The sequence below is a fragment of the Brassica rapa genome, chromosome A01 (genome assembly GCF_000309985.2).
Source record: "Brassica rapa cultivar Chiifu-401-42 chromosome A01, CAAS_Brap_v3.01, whole genome shotgun sequence".
Lineage (NCBI taxonomy): Eukaryota > Viridiplantae > Streptophyta > Magnoliopsida > Brassicales > Brassicaceae > Brassica > Brassica rapa.
This window is the reverse complement of record NC_024795.2, coordinates 22,393,028-22,420,682: the sequence shown is the minus strand read 5'-3', so window position 1 is coordinate 22,420,682 and position 27,655 is coordinate 22,393,028. Positions and strand designations below refer to the sequence as shown.

The window sequence follows — 27,655 nt, the reverse complement described above, 5'->3', positions numbered from 1 at the left end:
CGGTCTCAAGTGATTAATCCCTTGATTGAGCGAAGCAGGTCCCAAGGAGGATTAGCAAATCCCTTGGTTGAGCTGATTATCCAGTTCATATGCTGCGCCAGGTTGGTATCAGAGCCAGGAGCGGAAGCAATGATAAACAGCTCAACCAAGGGGTTATGAAAACCACGCTTGGGACCTGCCAGCTCAACTAAGGGATTCTAGGAATCCTCGCTTGGGACCTACTTTTTGATTGATTAATTTAATCAAATCAATACAAGGGATAGAGAATACAATTTTCCCAAAAGCCAAAGCTCTTTTATTAATCAAATCAAACTGAATACAACTTTAGACTTAAATGTCTATTTATAATAAATCTATGAAAGTCCTAATCTTAATTAAAATAGGAAAACTACTAAAATATAGAAAATACAATAAGAAGTAATTATCTATGTAAACTAATAAATAATAAAAATATTTGGATAATTTCTAAATATCTTGCTGCATCAGCGGGCGTGGATGGCTCATTAGCCGTGGACGGTCGGGGCGTTACAAGTGGTATCAGAGCTGGTTAGCCATCTCAGTTCTGACCTGAGAGGCGTTTTGAGACCTGTCGTGGGGTGCAACGAGGACGTTGCGTTTTTTGAGAGGGGTGAATTGTAACATCCCGAGTTGTGATATATGAAAAGACTTAAGAGAATTGATTTGGCTACATATGTCACCAAAGTTGACTTACCTTTTCCGTCAAACCTCCGTTTAGAACTCCAAAGTTAAGCGTGCTTGGCTGGAGTAGTGAAAGGATGGATGACCTATCGGAAAGTGATATGTGATACCGTGCAAGTGAGGTCAAAACTTGGGGAAAGGTCGGATGGTGATTGCAAGGTCAGTAAACAATGATTTCGAGCTTTTAGGAAAATTAACGGATCGATCGTTGGAACGGTATGGAATCCACAGACCGAGAAAGCGGGCGTGGATGGCCATTAGCTGTGAGCGATCGGAACGTTACAAAAATATATAAATATTTACATAATGAGTCACATTTACACTTATTAATAGCACTATCTATCATCACTTTGATAGATAAAGTGGTAAAAAGTTAACGTATAAACATTAATGTTTATTTATATCTCAAGTTTGATTCCCTCTTGTGTTTTCTATTTATGAGTTTCTCGAGTCACATGCACTTTTGAATATGAACATTCATTCATTCATTTTTAATAAATTTAACATTTCAAAAACAAAACGGAAAAGAAAATAAATTTTAAACACTTTTCGGAAAATTTGAAAATGCGAAATTGTCAAAACAATTTAAGGGTGCTAATAATAGTTCCACTTCCACTTCAAGGAAGGTAAGAGACTAGAAAGTCTCTTGTTAGTCTTGTTAGTCTCCATACACATGTAAAGCCGATCACTTCAAGGGAAAAAATAGCCAATCATATAATTGACCTTTTACAAACCAAACCACAACAATTTAAGTTTTGTTTTCTAAAAGACAGATTGAAATCAGACGTGGATCGGAGACTCAGATTGTAGCATGAAGGCGAGTCTTCGTTCCTCAAAGGAGTACTCAATAACTTCAGCCTTTTCAGGGAGAAATCTTGCATTGTTGTTGTTGTTGAGTGGGGTTGGTGCAGTTTGCATGGGGACAGAGATTGTTGCTGGTGTTGATGGGATCGGAATCATTGCTGCTACATTCTTTGGTGTTTGCATCATCATCATAATCTTCTCCTCTTCCAAATTCTTGATAATGTTGTTGTTCTTGACCGGAGTTGCAAATGAGGATATCTCGTTCACTGCGTTGCTTTTCGAGCTTGGAACAAGTTGCTGTGGCGTTGCTATGTTGGCCTTTGATGCAACCACCGTGGTCGAGATGGGTGAGAATGGTTTACGAACTAGCGGAGACTGTAGCTGTTCACAAGGATTCATTGACTGTTTCCTCGAGGGAAGTCCAGCAACATCAAGCCCTCTCCTTCCTGCAGGAGATCAATGCAATTAAGAGAAGCACCCAACACTATGGATAAGCAATTTAGTTCCATTTTTATTGTTAAGACAAAAGATTACCAGTTGATAAAGCTCCTTCGGCTTGGCGTTGATCTGCTTTCTTGTTAGGTTTAGGAGTCTGATGCGTCCCTGCACCTAAGGAGAGTCTTCGGTTGGTTGCGGCACTACCGGTTGACATTCTTGGAGCCTTTTTGCCACCTAGGGGTTTTGATGGGCTCGGTTTTGATCCATAGAGCGCCTCTTGTTCTGCTATGAGCTGTCCTTGGAGCTTCTTATGATCCTTTAAAATGCAGAAAACATGTAGTTAGTTTAAGAAGATTGTATTTGCCAAAAGTTTCTGATGGAAACAAAGTGAAGTACATACCCGTTGGCGACGGTGTTCTTCTTCTCTTTCCTGCCTCAGTAAGTTATACTCCTCAAGCATGGACAAAAGACGAATCTAGACACAGAAACAGAGGACTACAAATGGTCAGCGATGACATTATAAATAATTGTCAACTGAGAATTTATAGAGAAGTCATACACCATCATAGAGGAATTCAATTCCCTTCTCTTGTTCCCAAACTATTGTCTTCGAAGCCAGTGCTTCTACCATTACTGGATGAATGAAGATGAAAAGACATTATAACCATAATAATCTATTCAGAGCATAAACATTTGTGATATGTTGATTAACAAAGAGTAACTTACCTGGAAGTTTGTTAACAAGATTACGAGCTTTCTCAGCACGCTTGAGAGTAAGATGAGCTCCTCGTCCAGCATTGTATCTGTTATCGTCCTGTAGAGTGGAAAAATAAATAGAAAATATCAGAAAAAATGTAACGAACTTTGTGACTTTATAAATGTTTCTGTGATTCCGAGGCTCTAACCCTGTTGTATTCTTCAAGCCAGCTTTCCTCATCGCAGGCAGACAACCATTTCTCGACCTTCTCAAGTATCTCTTTCCTACTTAAAGCTTCCTCTTTGACCTTAGATATATGTTGCTCAAGATGCTCCAGGACCAGTGTGGCGTCCACAATACCAGATTCTATGGCTACTATAGTCTGATCCATAGCACTATCTGAAACTGGTAACATGTGGGTTTTCCTACATATCTCCTCTAGCTCTGATCTCTTCTTCATAACAAGTTCTTTCATTTTGCTTGCCTTTACCTCGCCCAATCGGACAACTTCTGCCTCAACCTGTATATGGCAATGGAACTCACGGTAAGGTTTACTGACATGCACATTAAAAAAAAACTTCCATTTACTTGTAGCTTGATTATAGAGTTAACAGTGTAACCATGAAAAATTCTCAACAGCTTACGTATTTGATGAAGTCTTGAGAGAGACTATTGGCTTGAGTTATTTCATGTTCTGATGCAGCTATATTGCAGGTAATGTGCTGATACTCTTGCTGCTCTTCTATGGGTGTATCCATCAAATTCCAGAGCTCTAACATGGTTGTTGCTAGATCTTGAAGCTTCATAAGAATCCAGTAAGCAACTATGAGTGACAACAACATCAAAGACACTATCTAGATAAAACTCGCAAAAGCAATTATATCATTTACCTTCTGCATTCTCTGTATCTTAACTTCCCTCAGCTTTTGAACTGCAGCATCCAAGGTGTCAATGGTATGATCACTTAAGCTTCTTGGTCCCTCTGGATCAGTTAATGTGGGATTGACTTGGCTAACAACCTCATTGAAGTCCATACCAAGTACTGAACAATGAGAATATAGAGTACACAGGTGCTTCCGAATAGTCTCCACTCGATCACTCTGAAGGAAACAAAGTAAATAAACAGATAACCCAAAAAAAGAAGAAGCCAAGTTCAAATGAAATATTCACCTTCTCCTTCTGAAGTGCTTGCAGATGGCAGTGTAACTCCTCAAGCTTTCTCAGAGACAAGTCGGTCTCATCGATGGGTGGTTTGGGGAGAACAAGTTGTCCTTGACCTTTGATATCATTAGTGATATTCTCAATTTCTTCAAGGACAAATAGGAACTGGTTTCTTCTCTCGGTTTTCCTCTTTTGCATCTCTTCCAATTCAGGAAGAATCGTCCCAAGCTCTTGTTTCAAGCTCCCAAGGCTTTGATCAGACTGTCTAGTATGCACAGGGCGCTCCCCCATTGCAGAACAGATGGCAGCAAGCTCTGCTTCAGCATCAGCAATAGCTTGTCTTAGCTGAGCTCTGCATCGATTAGCTTGGTCAACTTTTCTTCGGTAAACTTCCAAGCATTCACGTTCAAGCTCAAGCAGCATTTTATCTCTATCAGTTTCAGTTTCTCCAACTTCATCCCAAATAATCTGTTTTTTTAAAGAAATAAAAAAAAACAAGATCTCAATACAGATAATAATGATACGAATAGTCTTTTTTTTTTTTTTTAAATTATCAAACTCACACCACCTGAAGTTCGTAAAGGAGAGATCCACAGGTTGTTTCTACTTGAAGAATCGGATCTTTTGCCATTTCGAAATGCTTCTTCTGCCTGTAAAGGAAACCTTAACTAACTATGTCATTCCCAAAAAGGAAACTGGAGATTCGCTAACCAATTGAATAAGTAAGCAATGAAATCGACTATGTAGAATCGATTGGACATCTAAAATTAATCAATGAGAGAGAACGCTTGCCTGAAACTAGAAATTTCTCGTAGATTGGAAGGAGATCGATCCGATTTTGGATTTTCGAAATAGAAAAACAATTTGAAACCCAAGATTGAATTTTCTGTAGAGAGAAGAGAGAAAAAGATGTTAAAGGTCGATGAGAAGAGAGAGAGTGATGATGAGAATAGATTTGGAATTTCCGTCCGTTACCGGATCCTTTTTGAGCTTTTGAATTTCAAATATTGGGTCCCAATCGTGTGCATCGCGCTTCGACTCGACAAATAAATCTAAACCGTCAAATTATAAATCTTTTTGAGTTCATTCTTTTTTTTTTCTTTAGAGTTCAGTTCATTCGATTGAAAACAAAATCGAAACAATATATTGGACACTATAAATGTTTTTGTATTCATTTAGAAATATAATACGGACCTAATTAGCTTATTGTGCTTTTTAATAGGGCAATTGTCAATAATAGCACATTTTGAAGTTTATGTCTCAAAAATAGCACTAGAGGGAGAAAGTCACAAAAATGACATTCATTAAAAGATAAAATATCTCTAATACCCTTGGTTTAAAATTAAATAAACAAACAAAAATAAATAATAATAATTAAAAAAAAATAAAAAAAAAAGAAAAGATAAATTTTTTTTATAGTTTCAGATTATATGTTTTCAGATTCAAAATTTTTATAATTTTTTTTTGAATTTTTTTTTATTTTTTTTTTTCAAATTTTCTTTTTATAATTTAAAAATATTTTTTGAAACTGTTTTTAAAATTTTTATTTTTTATTTTAGTATTTATTTTTTATAAAATTTTAAACCAAAATTCCAAAACCTCATCCCTTAACTCTAAACCCTAAGGTTTGAATTAATTAACCCAAGGGGTATAAGTGTATATTTACCTCTTTAATGAAACCTATTTTTGTGACTTTGAGCCTTGAGTGCTACTTTGGGAACAAAAACTTGATTTAGTGCTATCTTAGTCTTTTTCTCTTTTTAATATACAAATTGTTTTATTATTTTTTAGATTTTCATTTTTTTTAAATTAGCATTTTTAAATTATTTATAAAATAATATAATTATGTGTTTATCTATACAGTGAAAATAATATTAGTATGATATATATATATATTCTGAAAACATAAATAAAAATATTAAAATAAATAAAATATCAAATAAAATATTTTTATAAATTAGAAAGTGAGGGTTATAAATGTATTTTCTCTTTAAAAATGAGAGTAAAAATGGTTAGTATAAACATAAAAAGTGGTATTATGAATGTAGTATTTTTGACAATTTCCCTAAAAAATTTGGAAGATTTGCTCAAGTTATGTACACATTAACTCAATTTTAATTTTTTCATGTTTGTAACATATTAAAATATATAATATGATTTATTATAATAGAAACTGTTTATTTCAAAATTAAATCAACTAATATTAATTGGATAGTTTATTTTATAGTATTAAATTTTAAATTTAAATATGTTTACATCTACATTGATTTATTTGTGTGTTTATATTAACTTTACCATTCTAGAATTAGATGGTTTAGAGTTGAGAGCTGGGAAATGGTTTTTGGAATGTGAAATTTAGAATTCTAATAAATATATAAATATATACATAAATTTTTTATTTTTTCAAAAATAGTTTCAAAAATAAATTTTGAATTTCAAAAACAAAATTTGAAAACAAAATTTGAAAAAAATTTGAATTTTTTTTTACAAAAATATAATTAAAAAGTTCGATTTTGAAAAATTTTAATTCAAAAACATAAAAATTATATTTATTTATTTAAATAATTATTTATTATATATATATATATAGTAATGGTATAAGAATTTTTTGCCTCTTAATGAAGAAAATATTTTTGAAAATATTTCTTTAGTGATGATAAACATAAATAATGACACCAACAAAGTAGTAAACGTGAAAATTTTCCTATTTTCTGATTATTTCATTAAACACACAAAATTTTAGTTTATTAAGATACATTTTAAAAAGAAAAATACCATAGGATAACCCTACAATTTTTTTTAATCACAAATATAGCAGACAAGAATTAAAATGATCAAAATAAATTTTATCAAAGAGGTAAAAGTCACTGATATTTTTATGACACTATGATAAGCTAGACATTTACGAGGGTTTTTTCGGTGTTGAGGGTTTATGAAGAAGTGGAGATGTGACGAAAATAAGTTAGACAGTTACGAGGGTTTCTCGGTCGTCCGAATTCAAAAGGTGAAGATTTGTCGAGCTTGACTTCAGTCCACGTCTGATGTGCCTTGATATTGAAATGAGTTAAACAAGGCGAAACACAAGGGAAATCGGTTCGTGATCAATTAAAGCCCAATTCGTTTCAGCGCGAGTGATGAAGTCATTATAACGACATGTGAGTCAATGTCTTCCTCAGCCAGCAACCTGAAAACAAAGAATATTTCTGCTAGAGAGAGAGAGAGAGAGAGAGAGAGGAGAGAGAGAGAGAGAGAGAGAGAGAGAGAGAGAGAGAGAGAGAGAGAGAGAGAGAGAGAGAGAGAGAGAGAGAGAGAGAGAGAGAGAGTTATCTCAGTGAATCTTGTGAAGAAGTCTTTTCAGCCGCTTCATCAAGGAGAATACGATTGACGGTTGTGTGATTGTGTATCTATGTGAAGATAGCAAGCATGAATAGGAGATTGTGTCTATACTCTAATATTGATTCCTAAAGCTGGTAACTATTGATATTTTTGATCTCTTGTTGTAGGTACGAAAGCTAGATCAACCGAATGGTCGAAGAAGCTTAAAACAAATCGACCAAAGAGATGATCGGCTGGGCGATATGAATGGAATCTGGCTTTTAAACCTTAAACAAATGGAAAACGAATGAGATGCTAATGATATAATAAGAATAAAAAAGTATAAATGAACAAAGGATAGGATGGATCATGCTGCTGGTCATGTGACATTCTCAGCTTGATCAGTTGATGATCGAAGTGGATCGAGATGGTGCTTTGCTTGCTGGTTATGTAACTCTCTCAAGCTTAGCTAATGGGTGGGATGGACGTGATGGATTGAAAGACAACACATAGATCTATGGAAGGGATCTTTAATAAGTCAGATTGATATGAAGTTGTTTCTCACAACACTATAAAGAAAAACCATAGTTTTAAGAAAACTAGAAAACTGGATATTTCATAAATTTTCAAAGATGGGTGTTTTACAAAGATGAAAGGCAATGTGCATATGTTTCATAATGTCAGGGGATAGATGTTGTGCTCGTAAAATCTGTGGCTCGGCCAGAGTTTCACCAAACCGCCCACTTTCCCCACACTCACCAACAATAGTGATGATCTTCGCCTTAGCTCACGACGAACTCTGCCTCAGCTCGCAACGATCTTTGCCCACGCTCACCAACAACAGTGACGAGCTCCGCCTCAGCTCGCGACGAGCTCTGCCCCTGCTCACCAAAAAACAGTGTCGAGATCTTCCCCCGCTCACCAACAACAGCTATGAGCTCTGCCCTCGCTCACGAACAACCGTGATGAGCTCTACCCATGCACGCCAACAACATCATCCTCTTTCTCTTCCCTAACATCAATGTTCTCCTGCTCGTCGAAAACATCAACGCTTCTCGAAGTTCACTCCATCTCTCTGTCAAATCCATCACTACGCTCAACACCAAACTCTGCTGCTGCTCGTCTAGATGATGACCTCGCCGTCACCAACATCCACTGCTCCTTTGTCCAGCGACGATTTCACAATCACGAACTCCTACCTCTGCTTGTCAAAGCATCTCCGTTTACAAGTTACGCCTCTACTTCGACAACTCCCTCTTTCAGCTCTCCACGCAGCTAAGACAACCAGTCCTTCACTATCATCGATGAGTTTAAACTTATCAGGCTCGCTCTCGACGAGCTCAAACCCATTACCGCGACACAATTTCTGCTTCTTCTCTATTAGATCTACCTCAGAGCTTGACATCACAAGTTTCCACCTTCGTTCGTTCAAAGACGACCTTGTCGTCATAAGCGATCCACCTCTGCTCGTCCAACAACAAATTAATTAAAAGTGCGAGCCGAGCAGAGCCAAACGACGATCTACACCTCTACTCGTCGAGGAGCTCAACAAAAGACAAGCACACTCTAATCCCAAACCAACGAGTTTCAAACAACTTTGGATCTATGCGGAAAAGACGATCTCAGTTTACCAAACCCAAGCTCACCATTTCCAAACCAGACGACCTATGTTATGCTCTCTTGCCGACCTGATTTTTACTCAAAAGAATTAGAAGAATTCACCAAGCAACATTTGGCGAACTAGGGGGGGGGGGGGGGGGGGGGGTATTGTTGGAGATGGGCTTAGCACATGCCACTAAGAGCTAAGCCCAAAATCAGGCCCGTCCCGCTAAACAAAAAATGGTGACTTTACTAGAAGATAAAATGTATTTTACTATAAATAAATGACATCAGACTCAATGATGAGATGGTCAGAGCTCGCCCTAGACGACTTAAGACCCAAAAAGACGACCTAAGACCATAAATAGATATACTTGTTTACACGACCTGTATAGACGAGCGTCTCTAATTCTTGTAATTGACCGAGTTTGTTTACTTTTGATTATTAATACGAAAATCTCCACCCTTTTACATCTTTTATTTACATTACACCACCGACCGGATATGGAACTTACAATGCTTCATAGTGCATACTAAAATCACTACAAGCTTGAGTAAGATATTAAGCATATGTTCTGATCACTGTGTTACAAAAAAATGGTTGGAACTTAGTATTTTTTCCGCATAGCTTCACTACATTTCTAAGAGCATCTCCAAAAGTAAACCTTCAAACTCAACTTCAAAACTATTTATATTTTATAATATGATCTTCATATTTGTCATAACTAATTTGAATTAGTAAATAACTAGCACATATATAAACATATTACAACAATATTAATTAAAAAAATATTTTATTAAAATATAAAAATTTAAATAAAAATAACTTAATTAATATTAAATTTTAAACAAAATATCATATTATTTCATAAAATGATTTTCATAATGCATATATGATCTATTATGCATTTCGAAGTAAAAATGGCTCTCCTCATTTTTACTTTGTAGATTACGAGCTAAAAGGTGTTGAAATCGGATAATATTGATACTTGTAAATACATTAGACCAAAACAAGAAAGTAAAAGATAAACATAAAATATTGCTAAAAAACTAATTTCTTTTCGATGATATTAATACTCGTGAATATATTTGTTATGAACAAGAAATAATTGTACGAAAAAGACATCAAAAACAACAACAACAACCATCTTCAGTTACACAGAAAAAATTGGACAATATTTGAAAATTTTGAAGGTTCCGGATCAAACTTACCTGACTATTAGTGTTGTTGTAAAATTTAAATTTGTGTAATAGTTATGTCTTCATGTAATTTTTAAAAATATTTTTGTTAAGATTTTTTTGTATATTATTGTTGTCTAAATCTAGCTTAAAATATTTTAAATCTTATTTTAAAGTTTATTTAATTTCATGTGTAAAATTTAAAATCTGTAAACAAAATTTAATATATTTATGAGATATAGTTTTTTTAAGGATTAAAACAATAAACGAGAAAATATTTATGAATCATAAAGGTGTTGTGTGATTGTAGGGACCAAAATGCAGATAAAAATATAAAACTTCAAATTTGAAGTTTTGAGTAGTGAAACTTCAAATATAGAGTTTTATTCTTCAAAATTTCAAATTCAAAGTTTTTTTTAGAATAAAAAACTATATTTAAAGTTATAGAGTGTCTTTTGGAGATGCTCTAAGTTTATCTAAACATAAGGCTAGGCCTATAAAAACTTTAAGATATGGCCCAATAATTGACTGATCTTTTGATATATTTTGCTCTTCGACTAGTCGTTTTTTTTCCTTCTAATTTGAATATCAAAGATTCAAGAAGAATAAATTTCGTTTTGTTTTTTCAAAAGTATTTTCAAAAACACTTTCTAATAGTAAATACATTGGCGAAGAAAATCTTGCCCTCGCCCTTACAAGAACCTGCAGTAATGTTAGAGTTATCCATGCTCACCAAAATGCCACACAACCTCCTCCATTTCTTCCATCCCGACATGTGTTGTTCGATATTGATCTATAAATCCTTCCCAAAACAACAAATTCAATAGCTTTATAAGTTGTTGATTTCTTAGAAAGATAAATTTTGTACCAAATCTACCAGTCTTACTCCAAGTAGTTTTAGTAATGATTTAAAATACACTAATGGGCCACCACCAGAAACACATTAAAATCTTTACAAAGAATATATAACTAATAAAAACTTCGAAAGTAAATTATTTAATAAATAAGTATTTTGTGGCAAGGAATGAAGGGATACAATTTTATTTCCAAATTTGATAAAATCCTACAAGATCTATAAATAAATATACTTCTTCCAATCAAATTAGCTAAATAGTTTTTTTATAAAATTATATAAGGGAAAAGAGTCTCTTGGTGTAAATTCTCATCTTCTCTTCAGTCTTCTCATGTTATTTTCATGGTTGGTCTTACAGAAATTTTACCGTTTTTTCATATTTAATAATTTTATTCGTAGCGAAGCTTAATTTGTCATGTAGCAATCATGATTTGTAGATAATCACATTTCTCATGCCTTAGTCTTGTCTCTTAAAACCCGCGTCTATATGAATATAACACCCATATATTTGTCTATGTGTATATATAATTACACCAAAGCAACACACGATCTCTACAAGATTAGCGGATCGATAACATTCAGATCTGAAAAACTAAGGCTAAAACTAAAACTTGTGGATCGATTTTGCATAATCAGTCATCTCTGTAAGTGTATTAACACATACCATTCATGCCCATTTGCATTTGTTAAGTTTATTTATATTGTTCTCCGAAATTTTTTTGTAGATTGAAAATTCACATGAATATTTTCTAACAGTTACATGTGTTTTATTGATTTTTTCTTCAAATTTCCATAGAGAAAATGGAGAACGAATTTGATTTAACACTGAGGTTAGGTTTGCCAAGTCCTACTGTTGAGACACATCTGAGCTTAAACACTCTCACCACTGATCAGGTTTTATTTCATTAATATTATCCTTTTCACTGATATTGATTGATGAAGCCATGAATAACATGAAAAATCACACCCACAATTTTGTAGAGGTGATTTTATCGCTGTAATTCTGATATAATTCAATGAAATTTTAGTTGAAAAACATGAAATGTCTGATGAATTAACCCTAGAGATCTATTGACACCAATAACCACTACATAACATTTGAAAACATGACTTGGTACATGTTTATCGTAAATCTCACACAGAATTTTCATTTGAATAATTTCATGTATATTAATTGAATTCATATTAAATTCATTAATCTTTGTTTAAGAAAGAAAACTAACCCCACACTGTTTTAGAGGTAACAGTTGCAATGGGGAGGAAAAAAACATTTAATCCTTGTCATCATTTTCTTTTTACAATTAATACCCTTTATAACAGCGCTACATATGGACAATGATTACATATATATTATGCATTTAGTGCTAATTAATTAAAAAATAACACCATAATAGGGGAACAACGTCGACGGTAACCGCCGAGACAACAACGACAACGGTGATATTCGTGGCCGCCGTCACATTCTTAACAATAATGAATCGACCAACGGCCACGAAGGTGGGAAAAAGAACGTCGACGTCAACACCAGATTCTACAACTTAATCGTCAACCACTTCGCCGGCGTCGGCAAGGCCTTGAACTTTGAACCTTTACCGATGCAACCATCTCCGGCTCCTGTGCCGGAGACTCCTATGGGAATTGACTATGTGCTGATTGATGTCCCTGCTAAGAGAGCACAACGTAACTCTTTAGCGTTTAAAAATGCTGTGGACGCTCACGAAACTCTAGGGCGGCGTTGGGGCTGCAGCGGCGCCTGTACAGCAGGAAGGATTAACGAGATGAGGAAGTGTACGAACATGAACTGCAAGGCAATTAACACTCCTATGTGGCGAAAGGGTCCTCTTGGTCCCAAGGCAAGTTCATTATCCAATCTCAAAATCTTTGACTAATTATTAACCAAGTTCAAATAAGTTTAAGATAATAACTGCGCAGCTTAAACCTAAACTTAAACTAAATGAATGTTGATTGGTTAACTAATGTGTTTCAGAGTTTATGCAATGCTTGTGGGATAAAGTTCAGGAAGGAGAAAGAGAAGAGATGCAATGGAACTGATCAGTGATTGTGATTGTGGTTGTCTTTGTATTTGATTAATACATAAACAAAAGGAGAGAAACAGACTCATTGTTAATTAAGCATTATATGTCTCTGATTAAGCTTTTTGAGAGGAAAGCTAAACTATGGAGATTTAAGCATATTTATTGAAATGTCATTCATTTTGAATATGTTTTTTTTAACACTGGGTAAGTACATTACATTTTTCAGTATGTTTTTTTTTGTCATCAAATACAGACTCATATTGACTCTGTGAACTACTCCGGTAGATCTTGATCCATGTGAATGACAAACAATAAAAAAATTTCATATATGAATTTGCAGCTTTTTAATGAAAACAATAAAAAAATTTCATATACCTACATTATTAGAGTTTTAACAAATTATGCTAAATAAAGGCAGTAACTCTTCAAATAAAATACCATCTTGATTTTTTTTTTAGGTTTCTTCGATATGTTTCTATTCGTTGTTTCGAAATCGATCTGTGCTTCCGTTTTGGTAATTTTATGGTACGACTTTTATTTTTGTTTTATTATTCTTTGTCGTCTATCTTTACTAGTTATCGGTTAGATTTCTTTTGTGATCATATATCTCCGGAAAGATTTCGATCTTTATTGGCTTCTAGTTCCGGAAAGAACGTGTTTATATGCTACTTGTTTTAATAGAATTTTTAGATGATAGAAAATATTCCCTTCGTTTCAAAATACATATTTTAGATTTTTCACACTTTTAGATAAAACACATTAAATTTGAATAATTTTTTGTGATTATCTCTTTCCCATAATTTTAAGCTAATAAAAATCCAATAAGTGTAATTAGTTTTTTTTTTTAAGTTTACAATTAATTAATAAAACATGCACTGAAAATGTAAAAAATAGATTTGTTTAAAATAATTTTTTTCTCCAGAATATATAACTGTATGAAAAGGAGGGAGTACTATTAGTTATTCAAAAATACAAAAGCATATTCAATCATAGAGAAATACTATATATCAATAATTTTAAATGAATGTTATATTTTTTTTTTAAAAGAACATATCCGAAGTAATACATATTCTTCGCACTACGAATTTACATGAAATATCATTGGTTCATCTAGCTACTTTTATCAGGTTTCAGTGTGTGTTTTTTTTACAGCAAGTTTCAGTTTTACAGTAATTCACTTCTAGTGATGAATTCATTCTTCGTCATAGGTCATTTAAAAATTGAAATATTGATGTAAAAGGAAAATCATATTACTGATTTTGATACAGACAAATTTCAAAAATGTATTTATTTTCTTTTCTTTTTTTGGTTAAACGATGATTTATTAATTCAAAGATCCAAAGCGAAGGATACAGAAATTAAAGAGAGAGCTTATTTGGATAGCCATGAGCAATTACATTTCCCAAAGGAGGGTTCAAAGGAAATTTGATAGAGGTCAAGGATCGACTCTACACGCGGATGTCATGGATGATACTTAAGGGCCATCGCATCCGCAATTTAAGGCGAGGCAGCATGAGTTCTGCTATCAAAACCTTGCCTGATACCTGTAGAAGCTTGTATGAACCAACGTAGTCCACAATCACAAGACAAAGGATTCCAAGCAGCATCAGAGTAGATAATCTTTACATTAGCATTCATGGCAATAAGATTTTTCGGGTCAGCTTTAATGGAAGGGAGATCTGGTTTTTTCTTCAATTTGATCTGTTGGTAGTCTTATTTTCTCAAAATACATCCCATAGCACTGATTTACCGTTTTCTATCAATTTTAGTGAATTCAAATGGTTTTGTACGGTTAGAATTATTCTACAAGGATGAGATTTACATATATTGAATTCTGGTTATCAGGTTATGTATAGAAATAAATAGTTTCAAATTAAAATATACTAGAGGCAAGTCCCCGCGCAAGCGCGGGGTTTTTATGTTGAACTCGAATTTAGCAACTTGTGATAGTGGATGTTATTTGTAGGTATATCGTAGTTGTATGTTAATTGGGTAAATATATTATGTTAGTGTTTGTTTGGTATTTTTTTTGTTGTTGTTATATTTTGTTGATACTGCTTCATGCTAAAACCGTGTGTGTGGCGAGCACATACCTGAAATGTTGCTGTGGCCGATTTATAATACTTGAAATGCGGATAAACTAAAGATATAACTAAATCGATTGATAATATTGGCATACGTAGTATTGATTTTTTCCATCCAATCGTTAAATATCTCAAATTTATTTGGTTTGATTCACTTGTGTTGTAAAAATATTATTATCGAAGGGATTAGTTTCTTTTAGTGCTATTTACTTGGTTATTATCAATTTTGATTTTTTATATATTTTTTTTAATTATTTTTCATAGTTGTACCCAAGTGTTTCCTCGCTTCGGTTAGTAAGCCCTCTGTATAAAGTATTTTACGCAGTGGCAGGGGGTTTGATGTGTATTTGGTACGCCTCTGCGATGGCAACTTTATGGAAATAAGAAATTATATGAAACTTCTTAATATTGCGCTTAATAACTATAAATATATAACACCGATGGACCCACCAGAGGTTGTTATCATTTTAGTGTTTGATGCTTTGTCAAAATCATCAAACTCATGGATATATTCATGGATTAAGTAATGGAAACGCTTGTTTACTAAATACGCAAAGAACCGTCAGTATTTCCTTTATATAAAATAAAAGTTACAGTTCTCCGAGTGGGAGATAGTTTGTATATAACTGAAGACTAAACTAAAATTCAGAGAAGGAAATGTTTTTAGGAAAGTAGTAATTAGAATAGGCAGGAACACTAAAGTGGAGATGACGGTTTGTTGGACTGGAAGCAATCACTCACATGGGCGTTTGCGGCTCTTCTCTTTGTCTGCCCAGCTTGGCAGATTTGGGTCATCAACTTCATTTCTTTGCCGGGCACACCACCAGATGCTGTTGGTTGTCCTGATTGGCCATTCATCACTGGAGATTTGTTGTTGCCGTAGCTCTGTAAAACAATTGGACGTGTTAGGTACATTAGCTCAGCAAGTTTGCTTATTAAAAGAAAACATAAATTACACTATCTTGGAATATGTTTTACTTGCCAGTTAAGATAGATGTGGAGTTACGATAGAGGTTGCCTGTAGATGGCCGAGTGTGTATTAGATGATGTTATAAAGCTTGATGTACGTATGAAGAGGTTTGCGGAAAATATTTAGAATGAAAGTATGTGCTTGTCAAAGAGAAATGAGTATACCTCCACATCTTTTTTTGGATTGACCATAACAGACTGGGTGACATCGGGTGAGTTCAGATGTCCCTTAAAGGTTGCGGCAGCAATGTCCCACAAAGACAACTACACTACCACCGTTTTGTTTCTATTAGAGTAGGGAAGTTATTTCAAAAGAGGAATAAATGGAGGTAATGCAAATTACTAAAAGGTTTTGTGAGGGCTTACATGTCAATAAGAAAATGGCTCACAACTCGTGTAGTTGCTGTGACATTGCTGAGATCAGAGCCTTGCTAGGATCGTATTAGGCGAACAACATCTGAAATTTTCAAAATTGTTTTTTGAATCATTAGCTAATATAAACGTAGGGGATTGGTTATTTTAGACTTGGAAAGTGAAATATAACAATATACCAGGAAGTTATAAGAAAGTGTTTGCTAGAGCCTGGAGATGCTCGAACTTCCGGAGCAGGAACGTCTGAAGGTTGATGACAGGGCAAGTGGTAAGGACTTCATCAATGGTGGTGGTGGGGATGAAAGGATAACAAAAGAATGATCTATAATCTTATAATATAGATTAGAGCAGAAACGAACTTCAACCGATCAACGATGGCACTGGTTCGCAGAGACTCACATAACTGATTGGCACGAGCAGATGGGATGAACCCGTAGATGACAAAATTCTGCAGTCAGACAGAAGAGTAAACTCATTAAGACAGTACAATAAGACATAAGAGACAACTTTCTAAACCAAATGTTTGTATGTCGAGTAAAAAGTAGTGGTACAAAACATTCATGTCTGAGTGAGTATGTCCATACCTTTTGATCTAGTAAGAGTAGGGCGGTCCTCATAATTCTCCATTCTTCTTGATGCTTTGTGAATCCCAGAAGCGGAGGAGGTGGCCAACAATGAACTGTGAAGACCTACCGAGGCGGAGTTTAAAGAAGGTGGCGCGGAACGGCGGATTGAGCAAGGGAGGCAGACATTTTGAAGTAGTGAATAGAAGAAGCTTCGCAATAGCGATTTGATATGAGATGTTGGACCCTGCTTCTATCATCTATATATAGAAACGTCAGTGGTGTTATTGATCGTATGAATAAAGAGGGGAGGTGGAGAGATAGATAGGGGAGACGAATGTTCTTGATCTGGTGGCTAGCCCTAATTCTCCGCCGGAGACGAATAATTATGGGCTGGAAAATTAAGTAGTAGGCCCGAAAAACCAATTGGACCAATCGTGAGCAAATGAGTTAGTCCCGTAAAAATGCATGATGACGATGATCTAAATATTTTGTTCAAATGAATGACATGTCATTAAGTTCTTATTTGATTGGTTGATTAAACATGCTGATGTGGACACTCTAGATGTTGATTATATTCTACTTTTAGTATAGGATAGATTGATATTATTACAGCTGTATGTATGACTGTACGTTTACTAGAAAGGAACGTTATTCTTCTTCTTTTTTGAGCAATAGAGACGTTACTACATTGGTTTTCTTTGTTTGTGTTCGAGTTGTTGCATATATTAATGGTAAGTATCTAGCCCACAGCAAGTAATTATAATTGCAAAACCAGTTACATTGGTATTAGAGAAATGTTGTTTTTATTGGCGAAATCGACAATTAAAATAATGATATTGATTTAAGTACATTGATAAGAAACGGTCATTTTAAAAATCAAAGTAACAAATATTTTATTTCTTCATAAGCGAAATGAAATTGCGACATATGAACACAATTTTCCTAAGCAGCACCTTTATTCTTCTGTGTTACAAGAAAAAAAAGAAGATAAAATGCCTCTCTAATTCAAAGCCTACCCATAAACCAAAATAACAATCCTATCAGAAGTTAATCCAATAAACATTTGTGTCCACTTTATAAAACATGCTTGCTAGTTACTACAAAAATTGAAACCATAGGTTATAAACCAGCGGTTGTGGTCTAGTGGTTGTAGGATCGGAAGTGAAACGGCCAAATCTGGTCGCACCCTGAGTTCAATCCATCGGTAGAAATTTATACAAAGCTTCTGGACCAGCTGGCTTTCTGAGTTTAATGAACCGATATTTCATATGATAGGGGTACGTACCTAACGAGCCACCACATCCCATACCAGCTAGGTATCTGAGTTATCGAAAACAAACATAGGTTATATACTTATATTAGCCTTGACAAGAGCTATGTACTCCCAAAGATAAGAAATAGCCATTCACAAACCATATTCACTTGTTAGTCGCCAGAGCTTGCTCATTCGGTGTTTCCACCATTAATGTTATCTTCCTTGTTGCTTTCGATGTTAGGAAAAACTTTCTACAACTTTTTCATTTTATATCACTGGACTTTTGTTTAGCTTCATTTATTTTATTGGTGTTGTCTGACAAACTTGTGAGACTTATTTTGATGCCAAGTCAAAATCGGATGAAACTGCTTCGGTTGTTTTCTCTACTGCACCATTGTGCTTGTCAGCTATATATGCAACAACACTAGAATCCCAAAATCATTAGCTTAACTATATATACAATTTTGAGAATTATTGAATATTATGTACTTTCAATAATTCTTACAAGCTGCTTCCGAAAAAAACACTTGTAATGATGAAAAATATTATTTTTATTATTTTAAAAACTAAAACACTTCTTCCAAAAACTAAAACGAATATTATTTTTATTTTAAAAAATATACATACATAAAATGAAAAATATTATTAACAATTAATGTATAGCATAGAAAGTTTTATCTCTCCAAGCATTTATGAATAAAAAATAAATAGAGTTATAGATTTATGAATTACAGTTTAGACAGAAAGCAATTATAAAATGTCAGATGAGTAAAAAATATATAGATAGATTAAATGTTTATTTAAAAAAGTATCTAAATTTTGATATTTTACTTATTTAAAGAGATATGAATCCACAGAAGTATTAATTATATAAGAACTTGATTAAAATTAGAATTTTTATTAACTGATATAGTGAGTTGCTAGCTTATCAAACATTAATTTGTACAAAAATAGTATTTATTTGAGTTATATTTTTTATTTTCTAAAATAATTATAAAAGTTCTATAGATTTCTTCTTCATTTATTATTTTAGGGTTTTAGTGTATATCTTTGTTCTTGCAACTTAATTTTAATTATGTATCAAGTATCATCTAGAAAATTGTGTGGCAATCATAGAAAGAAAAAGAAATAGATGCATGTATATATTTGGACCCGTCTACTTCCTCCTCAATCAGGGCCGCACAATTAAAATGAAACCCTCTTCATTTCACATATAATGGATATGGAAAATGATCAAGAGGTTCTGATGCCAAAGAGTAGAGGGAAAGGGAAAGATAAAGATGATGATGTTTTTGCCAATGAGATATCAATTATCTTCTGTAGTGAATGATCGACATTGGTGCATTGTGTTTTCGTTCAGCCAAACCGTTTGGTTGAGGAGTATGAAGACAGGAGATCATCTGTTTGATTCCACATTTTGACAGATGATTCATGAAAGCCTTGTTGATAAACTCTCCTTCACCATCACACTGAAACTGTAATACTTTTGTTGACACTGATTTTCTACCATACTTTGAAAGCGAAGGAATACTGAGAAGAAATCAGACTTGAGCTTTAAAGGATAGAACCATGTGAATCTTGATTTATTGTCAAACAAAGATTACATAGTACTGAAACCCTTGAGAAGACATAACCGGACATGGACCCCATAAGTCACAGTGTATTCTCTCAAGTGGTCTATTTGTAACAGTTTCAGAAACTAAAAATGGAAGCCTACTACTCTTCCCTACTTGACACGCATCACAAAGAGTCTTGGAGCTTGTCTTATTGGAAACTATCGCATTTTTTCTTGAAAGATGTTGAAGAATGTCCTTGTGAGGATGACCCAACCTCTGATGCCAAACCTCATCACTTGTAGCTTGTTGCCGGTTAGAGTAAAAAACTTGAGACCTTGCATCCTTCAACATATACAGATCCTTAAGTCTTCTTCCTTGTGTTATTACTGCCTTTGTCACCTTGTCCTTTACAAACACATGATCAGAATCAAAGGTAAACTCACAAGGATAATCTTTTGTCAACTTAGACACTGATAATAGATTCTTTGTGATTTCAGGACAAGCCAAAACATCATCTAAAGGCAGCATTGTACCTTGTGGAGTGTGAAGAGCAATAAAACCGACATGTGTGATTGGAAGAAAATCACCATTTCCTACTATTACTTGATCATTACCTATATACGGTTCAGAGGAGTGTAACTGAGACGATTTGTTGGTGATGTGTGCAGAGGCAGCTGAATCAGGATACCGTTCTTGACCAGACAGTTGCTCTTGATTAGATAGTCTCATGGTTGTCAAGGCGTTGTGAAGGTTGTCTAAGACTTGGTAATCCTGATCGAATCTGTTGTAGCACTTCGCCGCTAAATGACCGTATCTACCACATATCTGACATGTTCATCTGCTATTCGATCCAGACGAGCCACTGAACCGCTGCTGGAAACCTCGACCACTTGTAGAGTATGAGCCTGATCCTCTTCCTCTGAAACCTCCTCTATTAACAAAGTTACCACGACCACGAGATGAGTATCCATGTCCGTTTCTGGTGTGAAACGCTAGGTGAGGGCTTACTTCTGCTGGTTGATTGTAGATATGTAGCTTGTCATCGAAATTTATGAGCTTGAAAACTGCATCTTCGAAGGTCATCTAAGAAGGGGAATCCACAGAATGCTCGATGACAGTGCAGATAGACTCGTATTCTTTTCCAAACCACTCAATGCACCGTAAATCATCTCATATTCTGTTATTGGACAACTGATAAAATCCAACTGTCGCACACCGCTTTGATATCACTTAGATACACGGCCATGGTCTTCTGCTGCTTCGACATCCTTTAAAGTTTTCTCTGAAAATCCAACTTTCGGGTTGCAGACACACGGTTGTACTTCTGACCGAGACAGAACCAGACTTCCTGAGCAGAATGGAGACCATAGACTGAACGCAGTGCTTCCTCTGTGAGAGATCAAAACAACCACGCCATAACAAGTTGCTCTCGTCGAACCCACTTGACAAACTCAGGGTTAGCCGCTTCTGTAACCACTTCGCCGTTGGTTGTTGTAACAGTAGGAGATGGATGAGGAGTGGAACCATTGATGTAGCCACTGGCTAGAAAGAAATGACTCGAACTGGGTCTTCCACAAAACATAGTTTGTGGAAGATAACTTGAATGTTACGCACTGTGAAATGCTCAATGAAGGAGCAAAAAATGTGTATGTGGTTTCTTCCATGGCTCTGATACCATGAAAGTATCACAAAGCTTTGAAGATGAAAACAACTTTTAATTTATTATTGTTTTACGACTTGAGAAACAATTATAGAGTCATCTGTCCTTTTATACATGAAATGAAATCTTATCCCAATGCTGACATCAGCAAATGATTGCACATGATTCAAGGCATCCAAATTTGTTGGTGGTAGAGATTCCTTTAGCTGTCATCTTTTTACACTCTTGACGGCAAGGAAGTTTGTTGTTCTTTTGACTGTGAGTAACATTAGAGACTTTTAACGGCTATTTCAGAACCTAATCCTTCTGATTGAGTTGGTGTCTTCCCACAAGCTGAACCTTCTGCTTCAGTTAAAGTGTTTGGGGGCACTTAGTCTAATAGCATGAGCCGGCCAACAGGGATAACTTTAATTGTGCACACACCACCAGCCGCAACGTTAAGTATGATGTTTATGTCGGTTTCATTAAAGCGAAAATTAGTTTCCATTTTCAGAGTAATTTAGGGCTATTTCTGCGAGGTGACGAACTAGTTCCATGCAGTTAAGATGGAAGAAGTCTCACATTCTAATGAATGGTTTAAATAATCAAATATTATCTCCCTATTTCATAGGTTTTTACAGCTTTTACAGCTAATTTTAGACCAATTAAATTTGAATGAACTCTTTAAATTTGTGTGTTCTTCATGTAAATGTGGCTATTGTATTTTTTTATTAGCTAAAACACACAAATATTTAACATAGTCATTAATAAATCGGGGTAAATCAAAATATAAACCAGTTGATTATTTATATTGGATATTGTTTTACCAAAATGCTTATCAATTGTAGTAAAAAACAGCAATCAGATTATACAATTAGTGGAATTAGCTTCAATAGCTACTAGATAGTTTTTGGAAGATAATTTAATATAATGAAACTTATAATTTTATATGTTTTATCGAATTTTAACTTTCGAACTTTATATTTTCATTTCTGTGTATTATTATTTTATTTGTTTTTCTTATTGAATTTTTTTTTAATTTCTGGTAGAATAGACGTGGAAAAAACATAACCTATTGGCTAACACCACCCGTCCAGTTTATACAACATCATCGATTAAGACGGTTTTGATGACCTTGACAAATAAGTTAAGTTGTCTCGAAAAAGGTTTTTAACAATACGTTATATTATCTCAAATAAACATTTTTAAGTTTTTGTCATAAAACTCTACCTCTTAACTCTAAACCCTAAGTTTTAGTTTTTATTTTGAAAATTTTAATTTTTATTTTTTATTTTTAAAATTTGAAATCTTATCCCCAAAACTCTACCTCTTAACTCTAAACCCTAAGTTTAGATTAATAAACCTTTGGGTATAAATGCATATTTAATCTTCAAAAAAAATTACTTTGGTCATTTTCTTCTTTGAAATCTATTTTTATGAAAATAAATTAAAAAGGACAATTTAAAGGAATTTCTCTATCTCTTATATCTAGAATAATTTATTTTCATTTTCTATGTGTGTGTGAGTTTGATCGCTTGTCCGCTTGTCAATTGAAGCACTGCCATGCTCTACTACCACCGAGCCACTTGCAACAAACCCGTTTGCTTTCAAGTATAATGGGTACTCAGATTCGATGTGGTTCAAGTGAAACACATCACCATTGTTCAAAACATCAAATTACAAAGGCTGATAAAAACATAACAACGACAGTACATAAAATTAATTCCAAGTTATATATGTATAATATGAGAACTTACATTGTGTTTGTCCCCAAGTATGGGGGTGTGTAAACTAAAAGAAGCTGATGATGAAAGAGATTCACCCAGCCAAGACCAAGAGAGGTTTAGACAAAGAGACGTCCCCAAAATACTACATGGTAAGAGTGAATGTAAGAAGACGAGATAAAAATAACCAGAAGATGGAATCTACTACCAAGGCTTAGAACCACAAGGAAGCATCATGCTGCTTTTGATGCATACCATCCATCGTCCCAGCTGCTCCTGGCATTGACATATCATCTCTGTAAACGAATGAGGCCATATCGAACGGTGCAGAATCATAGACATCCTGAAACCTGTTGCTTCTACTGTTGTTTTGCGCAGCTTCAAAGTTGTTGTTGTGAGTGGTGTCGTAATTGAACCCATTGATATTGTTCCCTTGGAAAAACATTTGGTTGTTGTTGTTGCTGTTGTTAGCTCTGTTTGGGATGTTAAACTCTTCAAAGAAACTTCCTTCCACAATGTTTCCTTGGAACTGATTCTGGACCATTGGTTGAAGCAGTGTCACGTTTTGATTCTCCACAACCATAGAAGTTTGGTTGCTCTGGACGTTCCTGTCGTACATAGACATAAGCTCGGAGATCATCTTCTGCCCATCTTCAGGAACTCCAATACCGGTTAAGTCAATAGGTTGGTCCACTGAGTTCACCGGCCATGGCTGAGAAAATCCAACGACAGGCTTAACTTCGTTGACATGGAACCTGGACGGTCCTGCTGCTCCATACGGTAAGCAACTGCCTCGGTGTAGACAACCTAATTGATGGTTGTCTCTTGAGCTCCTGTCCAAAAACCCCCTGCTGATTTCGCTATGGACACATCCAGGATTCTCACAGGTGAAGAAGACCGTTCTATCCATTATAGCGTTCAAGTCTCTGTCAGGCTTCCTCTTCCTCATGAACTCTGATGAGACTTCTTCCTTCACAGGCTTGACCTCTTCCACTTCATAACGAGTCTCCTTCTCAAACCCTTCAACATCGTACTGATCACAATCATTCATCAAAAGCGAGCAACTCCCACCGCCTGATAAAGAAGAAAGAGGAGGGCAAGACTCAGGATAAAGCTCACGAGCCAGGGCCTCTTCCTGGTTAACAATAGCAAGCCAAGTAGCACTCTCCTTAGCAGTCATCTTATCCTGCAAGCATTTAGACTGCCTCACGAGCTTCCGAATCTTACCAACATCAGGAAACATATGCTTAATAACCGCAGTCAAAACGCCCACTTTCCACGCCTTCTTCAAATCATGAGGCTTCTTGTAAGGAGCAGGACCTTGGTCTTTACCCAAACCAAGCTGACACCACCAGTCCTCTTTCCCGTTAGGCCACCACGGAGGAGGCACACCTTTCTCCAAAGGAAACCGTCTCTGAGGAGGGTCACAATGCTGCATCAACGCAGACAAAAGCGACCCAAGAGTCGTGTCCTGAAGCTCTTGCAACGTGTGCGGCGTAGGTCCAATCAAACCGTTACTTTCACAAGCCCCAGGGACGTTGTTATCCGCTTGGTACTTACTTATAGCAGCAGGACCGTTACGATCAAACCTGACTTTATCTTTCCACCACTCACGGAGATTATCGGAAGCCCCGGTGACAGGCTTCCCGTTCTCGGGGATGATACCGTAGACAAAGCCTTGAGCTTTGCAGACTTCCATCATCTTCAGCATGTACTTCAAGATCCCGTCTTGCGCTCTGGACATTTTCTTCCTCCTCGCTTGCTCCTGAGACTGTCTCTGCTTGGCGGAATCATAATCAACTCCTTGTTTGCTGCTCTTGTTGTCCTGCTCCTTGAGACGTTTGAGACGCATCTTGTCTCTCCACATCCTCCTCTCGAGCTCGTCCACATCGATCTCGTCGTCATCTGTGTAGTCGTCTTCAACAATAGAATCCGGTTCAGGGTGTGGTGCGGGACAGAAGTCGAGTTCCCCGAGAGAGGAAGAAGAGTACAAGTCCATGTTCCCGCCTAACATTCCCATCTCGTTAAACATAGTAAAAACAGAGCCGGTTAAACCTAAACCAGAGCCAGTAAGAGAAGAACCGGTTAGTACAAAACCAAAACAGTCAAACCATAATCTCAGAATTAAAAAGAGGTCAAACAATATATGAATTCGATTTCCATAAAAGGGATGAGATCGTCAACTTCGAACAACTCAAGATTACGGAAAATGAAAATTTGACGATAAATAATGTAAATATTTAGAATATTTTTCCTATAGATCAACCATACTTGATGAAGACTAAACAATTAGTATTTGTCTCATCCTAGACAGTAGTAATCTGCAAACTCATAACACATCGATCTACCAAAACCTCCCATGTAAAGATCTATCTAACTACCTATAATCGTATATCTTGAATATCAATAATCGATTGGAAGAAAAATAGTTACCTGGAGATATATAAACAAGCAGCCCAATAGAAATATGACAAAAAAAATAAAATATATGGATTTCTTTTCTTTTGGTTGGATTGATTAAACCCTAATTCATCATCCTCTGAAAAGGTTAGGAGACGAGAGAGAGAGAGATGAAGATAAAGGAGAAGAAGAAAAGTCGACGAACGATCACGTGTGTGGAAAGCGACTTGCGTTTCTTTGTGGAGTCTCTCTGTCTCTGTACATCATGGAGAGACAGGGTATTTATATATTTTATTTTAAAATTTATTTTAAAGACATCATTTATTGACCATTTATTTAAATAATTCCGAAAATATATAACAAATGCGCCTCTTGACTTTTTTTCTCACTGCTCCTCCTTTGGGGTTACTTCATTTCTCTTTTTTATATTACGCGGTGTGAGTTCAACTGTTTTTTAACACGTATTATTAATTGCTTCGAAATTAAAATACGTTTATTTATTTCTCTCCATTATATTATTGAAAATAAATATTTCTATTATCCTCTTTTTGGTCAAACATATTTCTATGATGTCAAAAAAAAAAAGTCAAACATATTTCTATTTCAAATCCTCATTAAAATAGGTAGTAAATAAAAGGCATGAATTTTGTGACATCATGACGAGAAAACTTACGTCATCGACAACTATTATCGATTAGGACAAAGTTTTGATATGAAGAGGTGTAAAAAAACATTTTAATAAGTTTTCGAGCCTCTTTATTAATTATTATATAATTATTGTCACGTTCTCCTATACGTTTGTTAGAAACGAACCAGAGTGTTAAATCTTATGTTCCATAAAATTCTAGTTTCTTTTTGCACTTTTTCTAGTGTCTATAATCAATTGCAAACAAAAATATTCAAAAAAAGAAAAATATATTTAGATATAGAAATGAAACATATTAGAAATTCTATAATTAATATTCTATAAATTAATAAATTTTTTCGGTTCAAAATATAACACAAATCAAAAAAATAATATTATTTAATTTTTTTTATATATATGGTTCCGTTAGAATTAAAGCTTAATAGTTATATATATATATATATATATATATATATATATATATATATATATATATATATATTTATATAAGTATACATAAATAATTGTATTATTTGCTTTATGTTCACAATAATTATATCTATGTATGATGTTATAAGAAAGTTATCTTTATGTTTTCTTAATGCCTTAATATATTTTGTTAATATATAGTAAAATTATATATAAACCACATTTAAACTTTATAAAACGTGGAATATTTTATATAAAATAAATAATACAATAAAAATAATATAAAATTTAAATTTCAAAATTTTAACTAATATATATACAATAAAAATAATTATTATATTAAAAATATTTTAAAACAGAAAAATCCAAAAAAAAGAATTTAGTAAATTAATAACTCTATAAACTAATAAAATATCATAGTTCAAATTTTTTTTAACATATAAAGTTTTTATTGTAGTAAAATACAATCACTTAAACAATATGAGCATGATGACAAAAGTTGGGCTGTAGAGATCAATGAGGTTGAAATGGTTGGGATAACTAGGGCTGAGATATATAATTTCTATGGGTTCTTCACTAACTCCAGTTTGTGTTGCATTACTCTATTGACATCTCGTTATCCACCTGAAAAGCATCATACAAGGATTCAGCTAAAAAACAAAAAGTTAAGATGATGCCGCAAGGGAAACTTTAAAAGAGATGCATTATAAGTGGAGAAGCTCGCTTCCATTTCTCTTTATCTTTCTACATGGTTCCATATAAAAGCGACGGTTATCATCCATGCTAATGTTAAGTTCACTTATATGGCAACACGTGAGATAAAACTTTAACCTCTGGGAACTCTCTTTTCACTGTGTTGCAAGCTTTGCTGCGAATGAATGCACATGAATAAAAAGGAGGATGACCTTCAAAGACCTGAGCACTGAACATAGTTTCCAGGAAGAAGTCAACACTTAAAAGAAACAAAGGTCAGATTAGCCACAAAGAAGGTAAAGATCATTCACTTATGTTGTGCAAATAGGGGACATGAAGGTCTCAATGAGATCATTCAAGACAGTTCCATACTTGGTGTTGCTGTAGTTATAGCTGGACAAACCAAGGTTTCTTTAATCCTTATTTGAACATTACAAGACGAATTGCATTTGATTTTTCTTTACTAACACCAGCTCAAAATCTTATGCTTTAAGGTTGAAATCTCATTGAGGATGCTCAAGGCAGGAAAGCACGTCCTTCAAAGTGACTTGTCCACTTCATT

The 27,655-nt window shown here is 34.6% G+C and overlaps 3 protein-coding genes across 20 annotated transcripts; 1 reads left to right on the top strand and 2 right to left on the bottom strand.

Annotated features, from left to right (window-relative positions):
- Positions 1-1,233: 1,233 nt before the first annotated feature.
- Positions 1,234-5,027, bottom strand: LOC103835782 (65-kDa microtubule-associated protein 3). Of its 2 annotated transcripts, none has more exons than XM_018656289.2 (11): positions 4,592-5,027; positions 4,368-4,440; positions 3,809-4,267; positions 3,529-3,738; positions 3,283-3,438; positions 2,847-3,158; positions 2,668-2,755; positions 2,501-2,574; positions 2,342-2,416; positions 2,038-2,257; positions 1,234-1,949 (listed from the first exon to the last, which is right to left on the bottom strand). In XM_018656289.2, exons 2-11 carry the CDS (start codon positions 4,428-4,430, stop codon positions 1,480-1,482), a joined length of 2,127 nt encoding a protein of 708 aa, XP_018511805.2. In that variant the 5' UTR covers positions 4,431-4,440; positions 4,592-5,027; the 3' UTR covers positions 1,234-1,479. The 2 variants fall into 2 exon arrangements, with proteins under 2 accessions (XP_018511805.2, XP_009110219.2); XM_009111971.3 differs by having other exon boundaries at positions 4,368-4,449; positions 4,592-5,023.
- Positions 5,028-5,592: 565 nt separating this feature from the next.
- On the top strand, positions 5,593-13,823 carry LOC103835771 (GATA transcription factor 29). Its single transcript, XM_009111962.2, has 4 exons — positions 5,593-11,389; positions 11,542-11,639; positions 12,140-12,598; positions 12,733-13,823. The coding sequence occupies exons 2-4, from the start codon at positions 11,547-11,549 to the stop codon at positions 12,802-12,804; spliced, it is 624 nt and encodes a 207-aa protein (XP_009110210.2). The 5' UTR covers positions 5,593-11,389; positions 11,542-11,546; the 3' UTR covers positions 12,805-13,823.
- Positions 13,824-15,413: 1,590 nt separating this feature from the next.
- On the bottom strand, positions 15,414-25,829 carry LOC103835754 (protein ETHYLENE INSENSITIVE 3). Of its 17 annotated transcripts, none has more exons than XM_033275584.1 (7): positions 25,380-25,829; positions 16,791-25,001; positions 16,386-16,654; positions 16,201-16,291; positions 16,000-16,120; positions 15,844-15,883; positions 15,414-15,750 (listed from the first exon to the last, which is right to left on the bottom strand). In XM_033275584.1, the coding sequence occupies exon 2, from the start codon at positions 24,976-24,978 to the stop codon at positions 23,161-23,163; it is 1,818 nt and encodes a 605-aa protein (XP_033131475.1). In that variant the 5' UTR covers positions 24,979-25,001; positions 25,380-25,829; the 3' UTR covers positions 15,414-15,750; positions 15,844-15,883; positions 16,000-16,120; positions 16,201-16,291; positions 16,386-16,654; positions 16,791-23,160. The 17 variants fall into 17 exon arrangements, with proteins under 17 accessions (XP_033131475.1, XP_033131461.1, XP_033131508.1 ...); XM_033275570.1 differs by having other exon boundaries at positions 16,000-16,103; XM_033275617.1 differs by having other exon boundaries at positions 16,000-16,098.
- Between the last annotated feature and the right edge of the window lie 1,826 nt (positions 25,830-27,655).

Coding starts and splice junctions, on each gene's coding strand:
- LOC103835782 (XM_018656289.2), bottom strand. CDS start 4,430: ATGGCAAAAGATCCGATTCTTCAAGTAGAAACAACCTGTGGATCTCTC. Junction 3,159..3,282: donor CTCAAGACTTCATCAAATAC/GTAAGCTGTTGA, acceptor TGCCATATACAG/GTTGAGGCAGAAGTTGTCCG. Junction 2,417..2,500: donor TTGAATTCCTCTATGATGGT/GTATGACTTCTC, acceptor TTCTGTGTCTAG/ATTCGTCTTTTGTCCATGCT.
- LOC103835771 (XM_009111962.2), top strand. CDS start 11,547: ATGGAGAACGAATTTGATTTAACACTGAGGTTAGGTTTGCCAAGTCCT. Junction 11,640..12,139: donor ACACTCTCACCACTGATCAG/GTTTTATTTCAT, acceptor ACACCATAATAG/GGGAACAACGTCGACGGTAA. Junction 12,599..12,732: donor AGGGTCCTCTTGGTCCCAAG/GCAAGTTCATTA, acceptor AATGTGTTTCAG/AGTTTATGCAATGCTTGTGG.
- LOC103835754 (XM_033275404.1), bottom strand. CDS start 24,978: ATGTTTAACGAGATGGGAATGTTAGGCGGGAACATGGACTTGTACTCT.